This window comes from Salmo salar, chromosome ssa10 (genome assembly GCF_905237065.1).
Source record: "Salmo salar chromosome ssa10, Ssal_v3.1, whole genome shotgun sequence".
NCBI classification, from domain to species: Eukaryota; Metazoa; Chordata; class Actinopteri; order Salmoniformes; family Salmonidae; genus Salmo; species Salmo salar.
The window spans coordinates 75,695,619-75,714,276 of record NC_059451.1 but is presented as its reverse complement, the minus strand read 5'-3'; the positions used below and the strand labels follow the sequence as shown (position 1 = coordinate 75,714,276).

At 40.9% G+C, this 18,658-nt stretch overlaps 1 protein-coding gene and 1 long non-coding RNA gene across 2 annotated transcripts in view; both read left to right on the top strand.

The window, feature by feature from the left end:
- Nucleotides 1–2,722: 2,722 nt before the first annotated feature.
- Nucleotides 2,723–18,658, top strand: part of LOC106561041 (cadherin EGF LAG seven-pass G-type receptor 1) — an 86,950-nt gene continuing 71,014 nt past the window's right edge. The window contains exon 1 of the mRNA XM_014124611.2: nt 2,723–6,582. Within this exon, the coding sequence (XP_013980086.2) occupies nt 3,063–6,582 (3,520 nt within the window). The 5' untranslated portion in view covers nt 2,723–3,062. The remainder of the gene's footprint in view (nt 6,583–18,658) is intronic.
- On the top strand, nt 9,390–13,720 carry LOC106561043 (uncharacterized). The gene is made up of 4 exons (XR_001318705.2): nt 9,390–12,292; nt 12,489–12,724; nt 13,061–13,311; nt 13,415–13,720. It is a non-coding gene; the product is annotated as an uncharacterized lncRNA (long non-coding RNA).

The window sequence follows — 18,658 nt, the reverse complement described above, 5'->3', positions numbered from 1 at the left end:
TCCAACGCCACCTCGGCATTGATGCCCTCACTGACGAAGACATTGAGGTAATTTTCTTGTCTTAATTAACTGATTGTCTTGATGAGTCTCTCAACTACAATTTTCTTATAATTCACATAACTAAAAGTACCCTTCACTCAGGGGCTCAACTTTCACTGGGGACATGTCCCCCCCACATTCAGAAATTGCATTCCCCCCCCATTTTATAATTGGAATGTGGGTTTAATAATTGGAATGTGAAACAAAACAAGGCAATGGTGTGCTTTAGGACCAAGCGGTCGGGTAGGCAGTTTGGAGTGTTTATCCGACTGGATGAATATATATATATATATATATATATATATACAGTACCAGTCAAAAGTTTGGGCACACCTACTCATTCCAGGGTTTTTCTTTATTTTTAATATTTTCTGGAATCATGTAGTAACCAAACAGTGTTAAACAAATCAAAATATATTTATATTTGAGATTCTTCAAAGTAGCCACCTTTTGCCTTGATGAAAGCTTTGCATACTCTTGGCATTTTCTCCACCAGCTTCATGAGGTAGTCACCTGGAATGCATTTCAATTAACAGGTGTGCCTTGTTAAAAGTTAATTTGTGGAATTTCTTTCCTTCTTAATGCGTTTGAGTCAATCAGTTGTGTTGTGACAAGGTAGGGTTGGTATACAGAGGATAGCCTTATATGGAAATTGACCAAGTCCATATTATGGCAAGAACATCTCAAATAAGGAAAGAGAAACGACAGTCCATCATTACTTTAAGACATGGGGTAGGCCATCAATGTAAATAAGAATTTGTTCTTAACTGACTTGCCTAGTTAAATAAAGGTTTAATAAAAAAAAGATAGGTCAGTCAATTTGGAAAATTTCAAGAACTTTGAAAGTTTCTTTAAGTGCAGTCACAAAATCCATTGAGCGTTATGATGAAACTGGCTCTCATGAGGACCGCCGAAGGAAAGGAAGACCCAGAGTTATCTCTGCTGCAGAGGATAAGTTCATTAGAGTTACCAGCCTCAGAAATTGCAGCCCAAATAAATGCTTCACAGAGCAACAGACGCATCTGAACATCAACTGCTCAGAGGAGACTGCATGAATCAGGCCTTCATGGTCAAATTGCTGCAAAAAAAAACACTACTAAAGGACACCAATAAGAAGAAGAGACTTGTTTGGGCCAAGAAACACGAGCAATGGACATTAGACCGGTGGAAATCTGTCCTTTGGTCTGATGAGTCCAAATTTGAGATTTTTTATTCTAACCGCTGTGTCTTTGTGAGACGCAGAGTAGGTGAATGGATGATCTCCGCATTCAAAGCACACTTAACCAGCATGGCTACCACAGCATTTTGCAGCGATACACCATCCCATCTGGTTTGGGCTTAGTGGGACTATCATTTGTTTTTCAACAGGACAATGACCCAACACACCTTCAGGCTGTGTAAGGGCTATTCGACCAAGAAGGAGAGTGATGGAGTGCTGCATCAGATGACCTGGCCTCCACAATCACCCGACCCCAACCCAATTGAGATGGTTTGGGATGAGTTGGACCGCAGAGTGAAGGAAAGCATGAAACAATATGATACTTTTTAGAATGTTACATACAGGTTTGAAAATGGTATATGAATGCAAATGGCTTACATCAACTGGTATGTGAATTCAATACTGTTCAGTGGATATGTTGTCAGGATCGAAATGACCACACTGATTACAGGTCATTTTATGTATCTTTTTTTCTGCTTACAGTTGATTAACCTGAGCTGTCCCCTGATCAAATGGAGTCTGGAAGACAAGAAGAAAAATGCCTTAAAGGATGCACTCCTGATTAATTTATCCTTTTCAATAATATCATTATAGAGCTGCATTTTAATATTTTCTGTACATGTACATTGATTCAACTAGCCTTCCTGCTGTCTCTTGTGCCTATACCACACACTAGTGTCATGTATAAGGATACAACTAGTTGTTGATGATCAAGGATTTTAGAAAAGGAGATAGTGATTTAAATCAAGACAGTTAATATAAATACTATGCAAGAAACCAATCTGATTTATATAAACGAATGGTACTGTACCTTTTATTTTTGTTTGTTGCCATCTTTCTGCTTCTGTGTGGTTATTTAAAATGTTGAAATAAATGTTCTTAATTTAAGTTATTGTAATGCTGAGTCTTGTAAATGTAATGCTGGTCTGGTAAAAGGGCCAGAGAGTGGACCTGTCTGCTCACTGCTATCAGAGAAGGTCTAGTCCACTATTGTCTCGACACCCAGAAGTTTGACCTCAACTGAAGAACATCTCCTGCCAACAGACATACACACACAGTCAGAGATTTTCTCATGCTCTCATAATAAGGTATAATACACTTGTACATTTACCAAATACTTGGTATAAGTTTATTGAACATTTTAATTAATGTGCTCTGTCAAATGTGAGATATATTAAAGTATCCTTGTATATTTGGTAGAGCATCTTATGATAAATACTTGTGATCTATCTACTTGTCTGCACCAAGAATGATCAAATGTATAAAGTATAAAGTTATATCAAATGATCATGTATAAAGTTAGATCATTTGGAGTGGATAGATACTTAGGCCACATGATTCTAGATACTTCCTATAGTTAAGTTTGTCCACTAGGTGACAGCATTTCATTAAGTTTACATTTTCTTAGGATTTTGTGGGGATTTTGATACAATGAGGACAGGCTTAAATGTTAATGTAATTGGCAAACCTAAGTCTGAGTCGCCCCAAAAACAATAGACTTGCGCAAATAAGAGGTGTTTGAAGATCATTAAGCGAATCACTTCATGGAACATTGTGGTCAGCTGCTGGGATTTGGGAATCTGCATTTGACTGACAAACAATCCCCGGGGAGAAGGGTTGCTGTCTGAGAAAGCGCAATGAAAGAGCGAGACCACTTTGAACTATTCCATGTGCACGCTGCACTGCACTCCGCAACATTTTAACTAATCATGGAACGGGACAGGACAGCGAGCACCCGGGAAAAACTTCAGTGGACTTTATAGGTGTTCTTGACCGACTTGGTGGATGCCATGCGTTTTAAAACATGGAATTACAAATTATTTGGCTATGGATATGTTTTCTATCACACATTCCAATATTTGCTTTTTTTGATGTACACGTTTCTGATCATTTTCAGCCTGGAGTAGTGCTCGGAAATGTATCTCTTGGACGGGGTTGGATCTATCAAATAGACAGGACTTTAACTCCTAAATACGTGAGACACATTTTCAATATTGAAAGACAACAGGGAATTGTATATTTCTCAGGAAAAGTGAATTGTGCGAAGTTGCCGAAGAACCCAGCGCCGCTTTACATTCAGATCCAATCAATTACCTCGGAAAACTTTATTTTAATTAACTTCAATACTTTTGTGCATGGGCAAAATTGTTTAATTAAATATAGGAGTAAGAGCGCCGAAGGTAAGCCCGAGATTTACATGAACGTTCTCTCAAAAGTAGGGACATCGCCATGCGTCTCTACCAGTATTTTGCTTTTGAACATTTATGAACATTTACCATTATTTACTCGACAACCTCACTCTTATCGTTCATCATGTAAGGGAGGGGACTGGAAAGCCGTGTTTGATAACGGGAGTTTTTCTCCAAACTGTCTGCAATACAATGAGCGGAACGAGTTGGATTTACTCTGCAGGGTGCAAAATCTTTGGAATTACACCACTGTCCGTGTAAAATTGCGATTTAATTCTCTACATAGTCATGCCATATTTATAGACAGTGATTTGGGGAGACTGGATTCATTGACCAAACGTAAAAAAAGAAATGTGAATACCGCTCCCCAGTTTCAACTGCCCAACTATCAGGTGTCTGTCCCGGAGAACGAACCCGCGGGAACTCGCGTAATTACGCTCAAAGCACTGGATACCGACAGTGGAGATGCTGGTGAGGTTGAATATGATATGGAAGCTCTGTTCGATAGCAGATCCAATAATTATTTCCAAATCAACTTGCAGACCGGCAGCATCACAACTTTGCAGCCTTTAGACAGGGAGATCAAGGATACACATGTATTCAAAGTTATTGCTACAGACAATGGCATCCCTAAAAGGTCGGCCACTGCTTACCTCACCGTCACTATTAGTGACACTAATGATCATGGGCCTGTGTTTGAGCAGACAGAGTACAGGGTCAGCATTAGGGAGAACGTTGAGGTAGGCTTTGAAGTGTTGACTATAAGGGCCACAGATGGGGATGCCCCATCAAATGCCAACATGATCTATAAGATTGTGAATGAGGAAGAAGATAACGCTGGTTTTGAAATCGACCCTAGAAATGGACTAGTCAAGATTAGGGTTCGGCCTGACAGAGAAACCTTGACCCAGTATCTGCTCATAGTGGAGGCTAATGACCAGGGTAAAGACCCAGGCCCCCGCAGTGCCACGGCTACAGTGTATATCTCTGTGGAGGATGAGAACGATAACTACCCCCAGTTCAGTGAGAAAAGGTATGTAGTCCAGGTGCTTGAGAGTGTGGCAGTGAACACCAAAGTGGCCCAGGTGAAGGCCACAGACAAAGACGAGGGCAACAATGCAAAAGTCCACTACAGCATCGTCAGTGGCAACGTGAAGGGTCAGTTCTACATCCATTCCCCTACAGGTGACATTGAAATAATCAACCCCCTAGATTATGAGATAATCAGGGAATACAATTTGAGAATAAAGGCACAGGATGGGGGAAGACCACCTCTGATTAATGGCACAGGGATGGTTGTGGTACAAGTTGTGGATGTCAACGATAATGCCCCTATGTTTGTTAGCACACCCTTTCAAGCCACAGTATTGGAAAATGTGGCTATTGGTTATTCTGTGATCCATATTCAGGCTATTGATGCAGACTCCGGTGACAACTCTCATTTGGAGTACAGACTAACAGACATGGCTCCAGGCTTCCCCTTCACCATTAACAACAGCACTGGGTGGATTACAGTCAGTGTAGAGCTGGACAGGGAGACCACTGACTTTTACACTTTTGGCGTAGAAGCAGTGGATCATGGGGTTCCTGCCATGTCTTCCTCGGCCAGCGTCAGTGTGACGGTGCTTGACGTGAACGACAATGTCCCCACTTTCACTCAGAAATTGTATAGCCTTAAAATTAATGAGGATGCTGTGGTGGGTACCAGTGTGCTAGCACTCTCTGCCATAGATCGGGACGCCAACAGTGTGGTAACATACCAGATCTCCAGCGGCAATACGCGGAACAGGTTCGCCATCACCAGTCAGACTGCTGGGGGAGTTATCACCCTGGCACTGCCGCTGGACTACAAACAGGAGCGCCAGTATGTCCTGACAGTGACCGCCTCAGATGGCACACGCTACGACACAGCGCAGGTCTTTATCAATGTCACTGATGCCAACACCCACCGGCCCGTGTTCCAGAGTGCCAACTACCAGGTGATGATCAGCGAAGACCAACCAGTGGGCTCCACCGTGGTGGTAATCAGTGCCACAGATGAGGACACAGGAGAGAACGCCCGCATCAGCTACGTCATGGAGGATAACGTGCCACAGTTCAAGATCAACCCTGACACAGGCGGCATAACCACGCAGATAGAAATCGACTATGAGGATCAGGCGTCCTACACGCTGGCTATCATTGCCTGCGACAATGGCATCCCTCAGAAATCTGACACCACATATGTGGAGATCATCATTCTGGATGCTAACGATAACGCGCCACAGTTCCTCAGGGACATATACCAGGGGACCGTGTTTGAGGACGCAGCTGTGTACACCAGCGTCCTCCAGATTTCTGCCTCTGACAGGGACTCCGGGTCTAATGGGAGGCTTAGTTACACCTTTCAGGGTGGGGATGATGGAGAGGGGGACTTCATCATTGAGCCGTACTCTGGCATCATTAGAACAGCCAGGAAACTGGACAGGGAGAATGTGCCTGTGTACAACCTGAAGGCCTTTGCTGTGGATAAGGGGGTTCCGCCTCTTAAGGCAGCCGTGGACATCCATGTGTCCATCCTGGACATCAACGACAATGCTCCTGTGTTTGAAAAGGACGAACTGTACGTCTGTGTAGTGGAGAACAGTCCTGTGGGTTCTGTCGTAGCCCGCATCACCGCTACAGATCCCGACGAGGGAACAAACGCGCAGATCCTGTTCCAAATAGTGGAAGGAAACGTCCCAGAGGTCTTCCAATTAGACATCTTCAATGGGGATCTTATCGCCCTTACTGATTTAGACTACGAGTCGAAGATGGAGTACACAATCGTCGTCCAGGCGACCTCTGCACCGTTAGTCAGCCGCGCCATCGTGCACATCCGCCTGCTGGATGTCAATGACAATTCCCCTGTCCTACGTGACTTTGAGATCATCTTCAACAACTACATCACCAACAGGTCCAACAGCTTTCCGGCTGGGGTGATCGGGAAGGTTCCAGCCCAGGACCCAGATGTGTCAGATAAACTCCGCTACAGTTTTGTGGAAGGCAACGAGCTGAGTCTACTCATCCTGAACCAGGACACAGGGGACTTGAGGCTGAGCAGAGACCTGGACAACAACCGGCCCCTTGAGGCCACCATGAAGATATCAGTCACAGGTAATGAAACTGTGTTAATTGGAATGCAATAGCCTTTTATATGTACCTCCATATGCATGGCAGATATTTTTATATTTAGTTTGTCCTTTCCACCTCCTCTCTTCATTCTTCTATGCGTTTGATGTTGTTGCTGTTGTCTTGCAATGAGACCTCTACTAATTGTGCTAGTTGTAAATCCGTTTTATTGCTGGTACTTGTCTCTACTTAGAAAAGGGAGTCTGTTGCATGTCTATTACGGTAAGACTGATGTTTGCGCCTAAATCACCACATTGCCCATTACTGGCTGGCTGTCTACTAAAAGATCCACAAAATGTTATTCAACAGCATTGTTGCCATGACAACTACCCCCCTTTGTTCCCTTTGATGTGATTTGCACCCCTACTCTTTGTAACACCTCTGTCCAAAAGAGGAGGCACAGCAACATACCCAAGATGAGACCAGGCTTAGCTGGGTTCTGTCTGTATTCTCGTTCAACTCTAACCATATAGCTTGACTTGAAGTATTCAACATCAGTGCTCTCTGCTGTGCTTGTAGCAGAAATACAATGGCATTGCATGAAGTTGTCCAAAGACCATCCTCAGGCACTGTGCTCTTTGATCTCATGCTATTTCATATCTTGTGACATTGTTTGCGTGTCTTCTAGAGAAATGGTTTTCCTGAAGTAGTTGACACTATTCTTTGTTATTCATTTGGTCATTTATTTTCAATTTTGGCAACTTGTTTATTGTTTTCCCAGAGAGCCCCATGCTATTTATTACTTGAGCTTGTTGTATTGGTACATTTGCAATCTGAAGAATTAATAAGATGGGACTCTTTCAAAGTTGAGGCACTTGTTACCGGTAGCAGTGCATGTGTAAAATCACTGGGGAAGCCAAGCCTATGTGTTGTTATAATTTGTTGTTTGCGCTATAACCTGTTAATTCATATGCCTTGCGACCGTTATATACAGTATAGGCCTAAAGGCCGAGTTACCACCAGTCACAAAGTAAACAAGAACTGCCTCCACTATTCCAGCCCCATTTCAACTTCCACATTTTAAATTCATCAAATCACCTCTGCTTGGTCTAATACAGTGACAACTAAAAATTACCAACAACTATTTAGTCCTATCAACACAAGCTAAATATGATGTGGCTGTCCGTGGTTCTGATTTCTGTGTGAGTGTGTGCGTGTGCATTTGTGCAAGAAAAACATGTTGATTCACTCTACTTGTAGAGAAACGGCAATGACATCCTCCTCTTTTTCATGTTGACGAAACAGTCTATCACTCTATTAAATAATACACACTTTTATTTTTTGTTGACCTAGGCTACCTGGCTAAAATTCTTGCTCGCTAGGCAAACTTCCATTCACGGGAAACGTTAGCTAGTTAACATTAGCCTTCTACATCTAAGTACATATTGAACTTCCATCCTCTCAGGCCAGGGGCACAACAATGTATGAATTAATGGTTGGATCAGAATCGCCGTTATAATCATTGGCCAGTACGGAGAATAAAGTAAAACCACAAGTCCGAATCCTTATCTCCATCCATGGCTAATTTAGGAAAGGGACAATTTTAGCTAACTGGGTAGCTAGCCACCAGAGGACAACAGCACAACAAGATGCAACAATTTCAGTTTTTCTGTCAATTACTTATGCTCTCAATGGGATTTGATAGGAGTGACACCAAATCCAAGCTGGCTTCCCTTGACACTTTTTTTTCATGAGCCAGGACCATTCACAGTTCAGCTCTCTCAGTTTAGGTCAACGCTGATTGGAATTTTTGTATACTTTTTTTGTCAAGGGAGGCCAGATGCTCGCTGTCTTCCCTCACCTGTAATGCTACGGGCGGTAACAATGTCATACTCGTTTGGACCATACAGCATCAGATAGATGGCCTACATGTAGAGAGACATAGGGGCAGTGTTTGACTCACTCTGATGCTTTCTCATGTGACATATTTTCAGCTTCTTGTGAATTGAAGGAAAATTCTGAAACACAGAGAGACAGAAGATTGTATGTTTTCATATATAATTTAAAAAAAAATTTTGGTGAAGCCTGGCTTCACTTGGCATCCATGAATACACATCACTGCTTGTACCACAATTCTGTTTTAAAAAGCAAACCTAAAAGTTAATTAAACTATTTTATGATAAGACAGGTGTTGAAGCACATTAGAGGGACTACCCCTAAAAACCATTGAATGGGGTTCTGCTGTTTCATCGCCCCCAACGCATTTAAAGGATCACGGACGTTTTAGACTGAAAAGCCCTATAAGGATTGACCATGCAATGCATGCTTCCAGCAGGATGCACAGCCATCTGGTTTGCATGCCCTGCCGAAGGACTAGGTGGTTTGGAGTTCGTTGGTGAGTATACCGCTAACTAGATCATAGACTGCTGGTTATGTATCAGGTTATGTATGTTTTGATAATCGTTATCGCTAGCATAGCAGATGCTAGTTACCCTAACTAGCTAGATGGCTGGCTAAAGTTAGCCTACCTCAATACAACTTAGTCTAAGAAACACGAAAACATTTCAAAAGAATGCAAATCATTTATAGGAAAAACTTTTTTCATAATTGTGACGTCGCCAGATTAACTGTAGATGCAGTATAACTTTAGCCAGGTAACTAAGATTGAGGGGACCACCATATTTTAGTTAGCTAACGTTAGCATTGCTAGCTATTTTTTACTCACATTGCTAGTAACAGTAATTGCCATCTCTCCAAAGTCAATTGACAACATCATAATATGTGACTCGTTTCAGGAAACTAGGTGTATGTGGCACATCACTATTTCACAGGAGAGCCAATTGAATGTAAACATTTTTTTTAGCAAAATGCGTTTTATGGCAGAAATGAACTTTCATATGCCATCTGTAAATATTAATAAAATTGTTAAATTATGAGCCTAGTTGGTTTAACCACAGAAAAAGATAGGAACCTTACCGCTAGCCATGATTGGCTGAGATAATGGATAGGCTGGACATGCTTAGAGATGAGTTCGGATTGGTCTGCCATGTAGCACACTTCTGTCTATAACATGAGCTGGTCAGTATGTGTAGGTATTCCTTTATAACGCTGCTTTTTTGAAAGATTCGAAAAGAGAACACACAGAAGGCTGTTGTATAAAACACCTGTCTCCGGATTACATCTTCAAACTAAGGGCAACCATGGGATCTGTGACAAGAGAGGGAGAAGCGTCCATCCATATATACGGGTAAGAGAGTCTAGCTAGCTACATTTTCAGATATTATACATTTCTAATTTAGTCAGAAAGTAGTTTTCATTTCACGTTAAAGCATACTTTTAGCTAGATAGCTAGCTAACGTTAGCTGGATGGCTCGTCAACTAACATTACTTGTATGATCTGTGTAGTAATATTATTCATATTTGAGCCATTTGCATTACTAGTTATAGCCTAATGTTAACTAGCTAGCTAACATTGAACTTGGTTGGTTAGCTACCTGCAGATTCATGCGGGGTAGTAACGTTATGAGTTATGATAATTGTTGAGCTAGCTACATGTCTAAACAAAAGACTCCACTATGCAAGTAACCATTTCACTACACCTTCTGTATCCTTTGCTTGTGACAAATAAACTTTGATTTTATTTGATATAGTATGTGTTTACCATAGACGATAATGTGAAGAACATGCACTAAAGTCAAATTAGGATATAATATTAGGCCAACGAGACAGAGTCCAAGTTCTAAAATTCTCCGGTAGAATGCCCTGCTTTTATTTCGTCACACTCACAACCGTGAGCTATTTGCTGTAATTGGCTCGCCATTATCTTTTTAATAATGATCTAGTTGTGAGTTTATTTTCCTGTGATAATGAAGACAAATGAGGTAAAGTGAATTTGTTGTCAGCTATATTATGATATTATGCACTGGCTAGCCAGCTAACTTAACATTAGCTTGCTAACAAGCTAGAAACTAACCAAAATATTGTTTATAAAGTTGCTTTTAATTGCCTGGTTTACTAGATTTACATATAATTTCATTTTTAAACAGGTGTTAAAATACACTAGTTATGCTATTTTGGACTACCAGGCTGCTGATGTCATGCAGCCTGTCATTTTTGTGTTTAAACCTTTTCATAACGACAACGACAAGTTTGATGTCAGACGACAATAGAATGTTCATGATATCACTGCGACAACTGTCGGTAGACATAGTATAAACCACCCTTTAGTCTTGATATCGCCTCATGTGAATATTTAAAGAGATGGGTGGGACTAAGGCTTAAGAAGGTGTGAACAATGCTGAAAGGGTGTAGAAAAATAAAAGCTCTCCGGTAGGTTTACCAAAACATTCAAGGGAAATTTTCTCAAAAGTGAGGTTACAACTTTATCAACTTTCAAAGCAGAATTACTTTCCCATTGTTCCTCAACTGTAGTGTATGATATACCATTTTGTAGCTCGGAGTTTCTACTTTTATCCAATGTAAAAACACTACATAAGATCGAGCCCGGTCGGTCACATATGGCAAAGTTGTTTCCTACTAATTATTTGCCTACTTTAGCATGTCATCATATTTCCATGCCACTCTAAATTTGTGTAATTTAGACAACAGTCACATTAGCCTCTGAAGTGCAACCCATGTCTAGGGCACAAATAAATATTGGATGCAACTATGGTGGTACCATCTAACTTATGTCTGACTACAACAGTGTACTAACTAGCAGTAACAAACCAACCCAGGGCCATAGCAAAACATATGACAGTTGGTTGCATACTGTAACGGCGTCACCGGCCTTAATCTAATCTGGGTACTAGACTGATCCCCTGGTCATGAACAGATGCCGGGACCTTCCAGAAGGAGCGAAGGTGGGTATCATATAGTGCTGAGCGATTAGTGCTTTTTGAGGTCATTTCGGTTCGATTGTAATTTTTTTTTTGCATGAAATGTTGACATGAAATGCAGTATGCATTATGTGGGTTTGAATGCTGTAACAACACAGAATAAAACAATTAATAAAAGTACAAAACTATTAATGGTAGTGACTGCCCATTACTGCAAATCACTTACTAACCATAATTTATTCATATTGCACATTACTTAAATATTTGTTTAATTTGATGACTTTATTGTTTCATTCCAAGTCATCGTATCATCTCTATAGAGCTGCTGCCCTTGCCATCTGACAAAATCACAATTTTAGTAGTTCTTCAAAGTAAATAAAGGCATAGTTTTATGACTGCTGAATATCAACTATCAATCACTTAGATCATGTATTTCAGGTAGACATACTTTGCGAAGCAACTGCTTTCTATCCCTCTTGATTGCACGTTCTCTGTTCTGTCAATCTGTGGGTCTCAGTGCTCCACACAGACCAGTCAAGTAGGTGGGCACGCAATGGATTATCGTCATTGTAGTTAATTACTACGTTTTCTGCGCTAAACTATGTAGAATATTGGCCTGTTGAAAGCTACAACTCCGTTAATTGCTCAGCACTAGTATCATAACATGTCCAGCAATGTGATTTGAATGGTTTAGCAATCTCCAAAAATAATTTAATTCACTGTTCACTTGCTATTTTCACAGCTTGTCAAACGTTAAAAAAAAGTGTGTCATGTGACACAAGTACCCTTGTGACACCTCCTCCGTTGTTGCCAGAGTCTCCCTCGAATCCTATGAAAAGGACACGCCATCATGAAGCCTCTGATAGTAACCCGAGTTACTGCCCTGATGACACAGATCGCTTCATCAACAACGACAGGTAATGTGTGTTATGTGAGAAGTACTATTAAAAAAATACCTAGCTTGATAAACTAGTAAGCTAATTCCCCAGCCAAACAAATACAACTAGTTTTAATTTTGGTTGTGAAGTGCATTAGCAAAAAGCTTTGTCCTTTCATTAGAACAAAATGCAATTTGCCACTTGGCTGTCAATTATATCACCCTGTCTGTCACAGGCTCTCTCAGTCAACACCACCTCATTAGATTGATTGCCTGATGCAGTTGTTCAAGAGATGTCCAGTTTGCTGCTGAACATGCAGCATCGAAAAGACCAGCAAGTGAGCCCTCATCAGCATCATGCAGACATGACCTCGCTGTGAGCATTCCTATGAATGTTGGCAACTATCCGGCCAGCAACATTCACCTGTCAGCAGCAACAGCTTTCACAGGCTCATTTGTAGAAATACAGAAGGTAACCCACTTCATTACTTTGATACGTTTGATAATCCAATTGTGAAACATAATTTATTTAAACTGACATTATTTGTTGTTTATTTTCTACTTAGATGCATATAATGTCCAGAGCATAACCTAGTGTGGTGGAACCAACTTGATCGCTGTCTTCACCATTCTATTTCACTTTACATTTTATGATAACTGAAGTGAAATAGAAAGGTGAACGCAGCAATCAGATTGTTTCCACCAGGCTAACCATAACCACCATCATTAATAATGTAATCAGTGCTCTGTGTGTGTGTGTGTGTGTGTGTGTGTGTGTGTGTGTGTGTGTGTGTGTGTGACCGAACAGTATCTTTGATGAGGGGCCAGGGACTGATATACGCTGCTATGCTGTGCTGGCAAAGACCTCACCCCAGCCTCACCTCTTGCCTGCTCACCAACGGGCGTCGATATGGAGAACAAACTTCATCGTAATATATATTTGTGTGTCAGATATCACCTATCCCTAACTCACATAGGTAATAGAACAGTGACTGTGTGCATGTGTTCACAGATGCATGAGATGCCGAGAGATCTGGCGCTCAACACATCCACAATAAGGTGATCACTAATAATACAATACAGCACCAATGTCTAGTAATAGCAACACCCTTTTCATTCCATGTGCCACTGAACTCTGCCTCAATTCTGCCTATTTCTACAGATGGACTGGAGATGCTTTTGCCGGACGGCAGCCTCAGGCGTTTGATAGGGAGACCATAATTGGCTAGGTTTGATCTGACCTGTTCGAACTTCAACATAGTACCTGTTTGTATGTCAGATATTACCTATCTGAACTGCCATTGGTAATAGAACAGTGACTATGTGTGTATGTGTTCACAGAAACATGTATGGAGATAGCACATGGAGACTTGCAAGATGATGTGATGAAGTCCAGACTGACAGACGGGCTTGTTACTGATGTCTCTGAATGAAGAGAGATTTGGTATAAAAGTTTTACTAGACACAACTTTTACTTGTATTGTCTTTTTTGAATTATATAATTGAATGGTATCAGTCAATATGGGGAGGGAGAAACCCTGTGTATTCTGCACCAGGCTCAGGGAACTCCTGTTGTATATCGGACACCACACAGGAAGGTATGACCACTCTGACATGTTTGCCGAGGTAGCCCCATTACCACTAGACCGTATCCGTATCGGCTGCGAATGACAATGAAAGATGAAAGGTGCACATTGTTATATTAGTAGAACACTGCTTCTGTGGTATTATGGAAATGGTTGTTTATTCTACGTGGACCTGTTACTATATTTGAAAGTTATTAAAACCCTGTAATAACAACACATTTCCCTGCACCTATTTGGTGTATGTGACAATAAAACAAGGGCACACCCAAGAAACACCCACATCAAACCACACCCCTAAGCCAACTCACATTTGGCTTCTGTAATGGCTGCCAGCATTTCTTGAGGAGCATGCCAAAAAAGAGGCCAAATCAGCGGGTGCAGTTCCTCTTTAAAACCAGCATAAACAAGTAATAGCAATGTAGAGAAAATCTGTGAACTCTTTTCAGCTAACCAGACGTTCCTTTGAGGCCTACATTGTAGGCATGCTCCCTACACACTCTGGCTTACATCTTTGTTAAGAAACAATGATTGATTAGGGCTATGTTACAGGAAGAAATGTGCGTAATTTATGATTCCTAGTGCATCTCATACGCACTCCAGTCTAAGATCAGAGCATGCTGCAACTCGCCCACTCTTGGGTTAATTTGAGTGTCTGGATAGAGTATCAGTACTCACACACACACACACACACACGTGCCTTTATATTTTCTTTCTCATATACATAGTCACTATCTTTCCCTTTCATCAGAGATCTGTTTCTCCATTAGTGCAAGTCCTGCTACTACTATATAGAAACAAAAAATTCTGTCCTCTTTTTGCTCATGTACTCTGTTCTCTTCCAAAATGTGGGCTTAGTTATCATGAATCTGTGGGCATTGCTTCCCTAACCATGAGAATTGGATTAGCCGTCCATGCCTAGCCCAGAATACTTGGCAGGTCTTAGTGTCTGGGTTCACTGGACCTCTCTCTGTTAGACCCAATGCCCCCCCCCCAATTCAATTTGGGAAAATTACCAACAGCATGCTCTGATGCTTAGGACATGGTCTTAATGCAAACCAATGGCCTTCATTTCTAAAAGTGGGTTTGACAGCGATGTGGCATTTTGTGAACCAGACAAATTTATTTTTCCAGAGTTTGTTTTGCAGACTGAGACAAACCTCACACAACCTCATGTTGACTTTTAAACTAATGGTGATTATGTTTTGTCCTGCGATGTGATTTGAGAAAGGGAGCATTGCGATTGTAGGACCTTAGGCAAGGGAAACATCAAGGGTTCTTGCAGTGGCTCTGAGTACTCATAAAAAATGTGGTTATTGAACTGTTTTCAGCTTGCTGTGGAGTTTGATAACATAGCCTTGTGGATGCATGATACCCACTCAGCCAGCAAGTAGGGACTTAAACTCAGACTGGGTTGTGCTAATTTTGTCCACTCTACAAAAGGTGTTATTGGACGTTAGAATGTTACCTCAAGCGAAACCTTGAGAAGATAGCTGTCAGCTACACATTTATCCTCTGACTTCACACAGAGTGGCAAAGGAAATGTGCCATAGAGAATGAACAATCATGACTGTGTCACTGTTGAAACATTTGTTTACAGTGGAGATTTAAGATTTCCTTGATCTTTATTGACAATCCCTGAAGCGAGCCATTGACGAAAAGCAGGTAATTGCATATTCGCATAATTTGTCATGCTCTCGCTGTAATGTGAACAATGGTGGTGCACATGTACTAGCCAACAAAAGCATGTCTGTTTGGAATGTACAGATGTTGCCACAGAGGTTACCTCATTTTGTGGGTGTCATTATGCTGTATGTCATTCTAAGTTGGAATTTGTTTAATCTGATGCTGGCTGCCTAGTGCTTTTGTCATATTTTATTCTCACTGGGATCATTAGCCTAAGTGGAGAACAGTGTCTCCATGTCTTGTTTTGTATACACATCCTGCCAGCAAACCACATTTTCGGGTCGCCTAAATCCAAACTGTGTAATTATTATTATACATTTTTGGGATGGAAAAAGGATTAAAGTGAAAACTAAAACAACTAAACCCAGATATAAATGTAGAAAACATAATGGACCTGTACACTGAGTGTACAAAATAATCCAGGTGTGATCTATGATCCCTTATTGATGTCACTTGTTAAATCCACTTCAATCAGAGCAGTTGAAGGGGGGGAGACAGGTTAAAGAAGGATTTTTAATCCTTGAGACAACTGAGACATGGATTGTGTATGTGTGCCATTCAGAGGGTGAATGTGCAAGACAAAATATTTAAGTGGCTTTGAACGGAGTATGGTAGTTGGTGATAGGCGCACCGATTTGTGTCAAGAACTTCAACGCTGCTTGGTTTTTCATGCTCAACAGTTTCCCATGTGTATCAAGAATGGTCCACCACCCAAAGGACATCCAGCCAACTTGACACAACTGTGGGAAGCATTGGAGTCAACATGGGCCAGCATCCCTGTGGAACACTTTTGACACCTTATTGAGTCCATGTCCCAACGAATTGAGACTGTTCTGAGGTGCAAAAGTGGGGATGCAACTCAATATTATTAAGGTGTTCTTAATGTTTTGGACACTCAGTGTATATTTCTTAATAATATAATCTTTGAGAACTAACAATCACCAAAATAAAAGCTAGACTGGGAGAATTGAACATTCCAAAAACAATGAATTAAGCAGTTTTCATATATTTGTTTTACATAGGATAAAAGTAGAGACTCATGGTAGCTCATACACTACAGTTGAGGAACAATGGGAAAGTGATTCTGCTTTGAAAGTTAATAAACTTGTAACCCCACTTTTGAGAAAATGTGCCTTGAATGTTTTGGTACGCCTACTGGAGAGCTCTTCTTTGTCTACACCCATTGAGCTTCGTTCACACCCTCTTAATTAAGCCTTAGCCCCTTTAAAGATTCACATGGGGCCATGTGCTAAACAACCAAAGATTAGAAGACTAAATGCTGGTTTATACTACATCTATCAACATGTCTGTAGACAGTTGTCGCAGTGACATCATGAACATTCTATTGTCGTCCTACATCAAACTTGTCGTTATCAAAAAGTATAAACACAAAAATGACAGGCTGCATGACATCAGCAGCCTAGTGGTCCAAAATAGCATAACTGGTGTATTTTAACACCAACAAACCCATCCATTAAAAAAATGTATTTAGGGCCTCCCGAATGGTGCAGCGGTCACTACAGATCCTGGTTTGATTCCAGGCTGTGTCGCAGCGATGGGACGATGGGACAAGCAGTGATGGGACAAGACTGTAACTACCAATTGGATACCATGAAATTTGGGAGAAAAAGAGGGTAAAAAAAAATCGAATAAAAAATATGTCAATCTAGAAAACCAGGCAACTAAAAGCAACGTTCTAAACAATGTTTTGGTTAGTTTCTAGCTTGTTAGCTAGCTAGCTATTCAAATAATGACCATATCCTAGATTACAACGTCTTAACTCTAGCTCATTTTTATTCATTATTACAGGAAAATAAACTCACAACAAGATCATTATTTACAAGTTAATGGCGAGCTTGTTACAGAAAATAGCTTACGGTTGTGAGTGTAAAAAAAGGGGGCGGCAGCGTAGCCTAGTGGTTAGAGCGTTGGACGAGTAACCGAAAGGTTGCAAGATCGAATCCCCAAGCTGACAAGGTACAAATCTGTCGTTCTGCCCCTGAACAAGGCAGTTAACCCAATGTTCCTAGGTCGTCATTGAAAATAAGAATTTGTTCTAAACTGACTTGTCTAGTAAAATAAAAGTGCATTCTACTGGAGGATTTTGGAACTTGGACATTGTCTCATTGGCCTAACTTTATATCCTAATTTGACTTTGGTGCAGGTCATGTTGTTCTTCACACACACTATATAAAATAAAATGTATGTTTATTTGTCATATGCACAGGATACAGAAGGTGTAAACGGTACAGTGAAATGGTTACTTGCATAGTGGAGTCTTTTAAACATATCCAACTAATAACGTTACTACCATGCATGAATCAGCAGGTAACTAAATTTAACCAACTAGGTTCAATGTTAGCTAGCTAGCTAACATTAGGCTTTAACTAGCAATGCAAATCACTTTCTGAGATACAAATAATATTACTACACAGATCATACACATAGCGTTAGCTAGAGAGCCAGCCAGCTAACATTAGCTAGCTAGCTAACAGTATGCTTTAACTTGCAATGAAAACAACTTTCTGACTAAATTTGAAACATATAATATCTGAAAATGTAACTAGCTAGACTCTTTTACTGTCACGTGTCCTCCCTCTCCGGCCTCTAGGTCACCAGGCTGCTCATACCTGTCACCATTGTTACGCGTATTATGACACTCACCTGGACTCTATCACATCCTTGATTACCTTCCCTATATATGTCACTCCCTTCGGTTTCTTCCCCAGGCATCATTGTTTCTGTTTCATGCCTGTGTGCTGTTTGAGTTTCTTGTTTTGTATTATGTTCCGTTTATTTATTAAAACACTCACTCCCTGAACTTGCTTCCCGACTCTAAGCGCACATCTTTAAACTACATTGATGAACGCTTCTCCCTCTGTCACTGATGTCATGCATGGTTGCACTTAGTTTAAAGATGTAATCCAGAGACAGGCGTTCTCTTTTCGACTCCCTCCGTGTAATGTTTGCAATCAAACGTCAGAATTTTCTCCAGCTCCTTAGCTATCATACTCCGCTTCCACAAGACATTTCATTGATTTCATAAGTCGGTCAACTTCTATGTTGCAGTTCTTCGTGATATCTTTTTTTTAAATTGCGTTAGAAAGGATTACCTATACATACTGAGCAGCTCATGT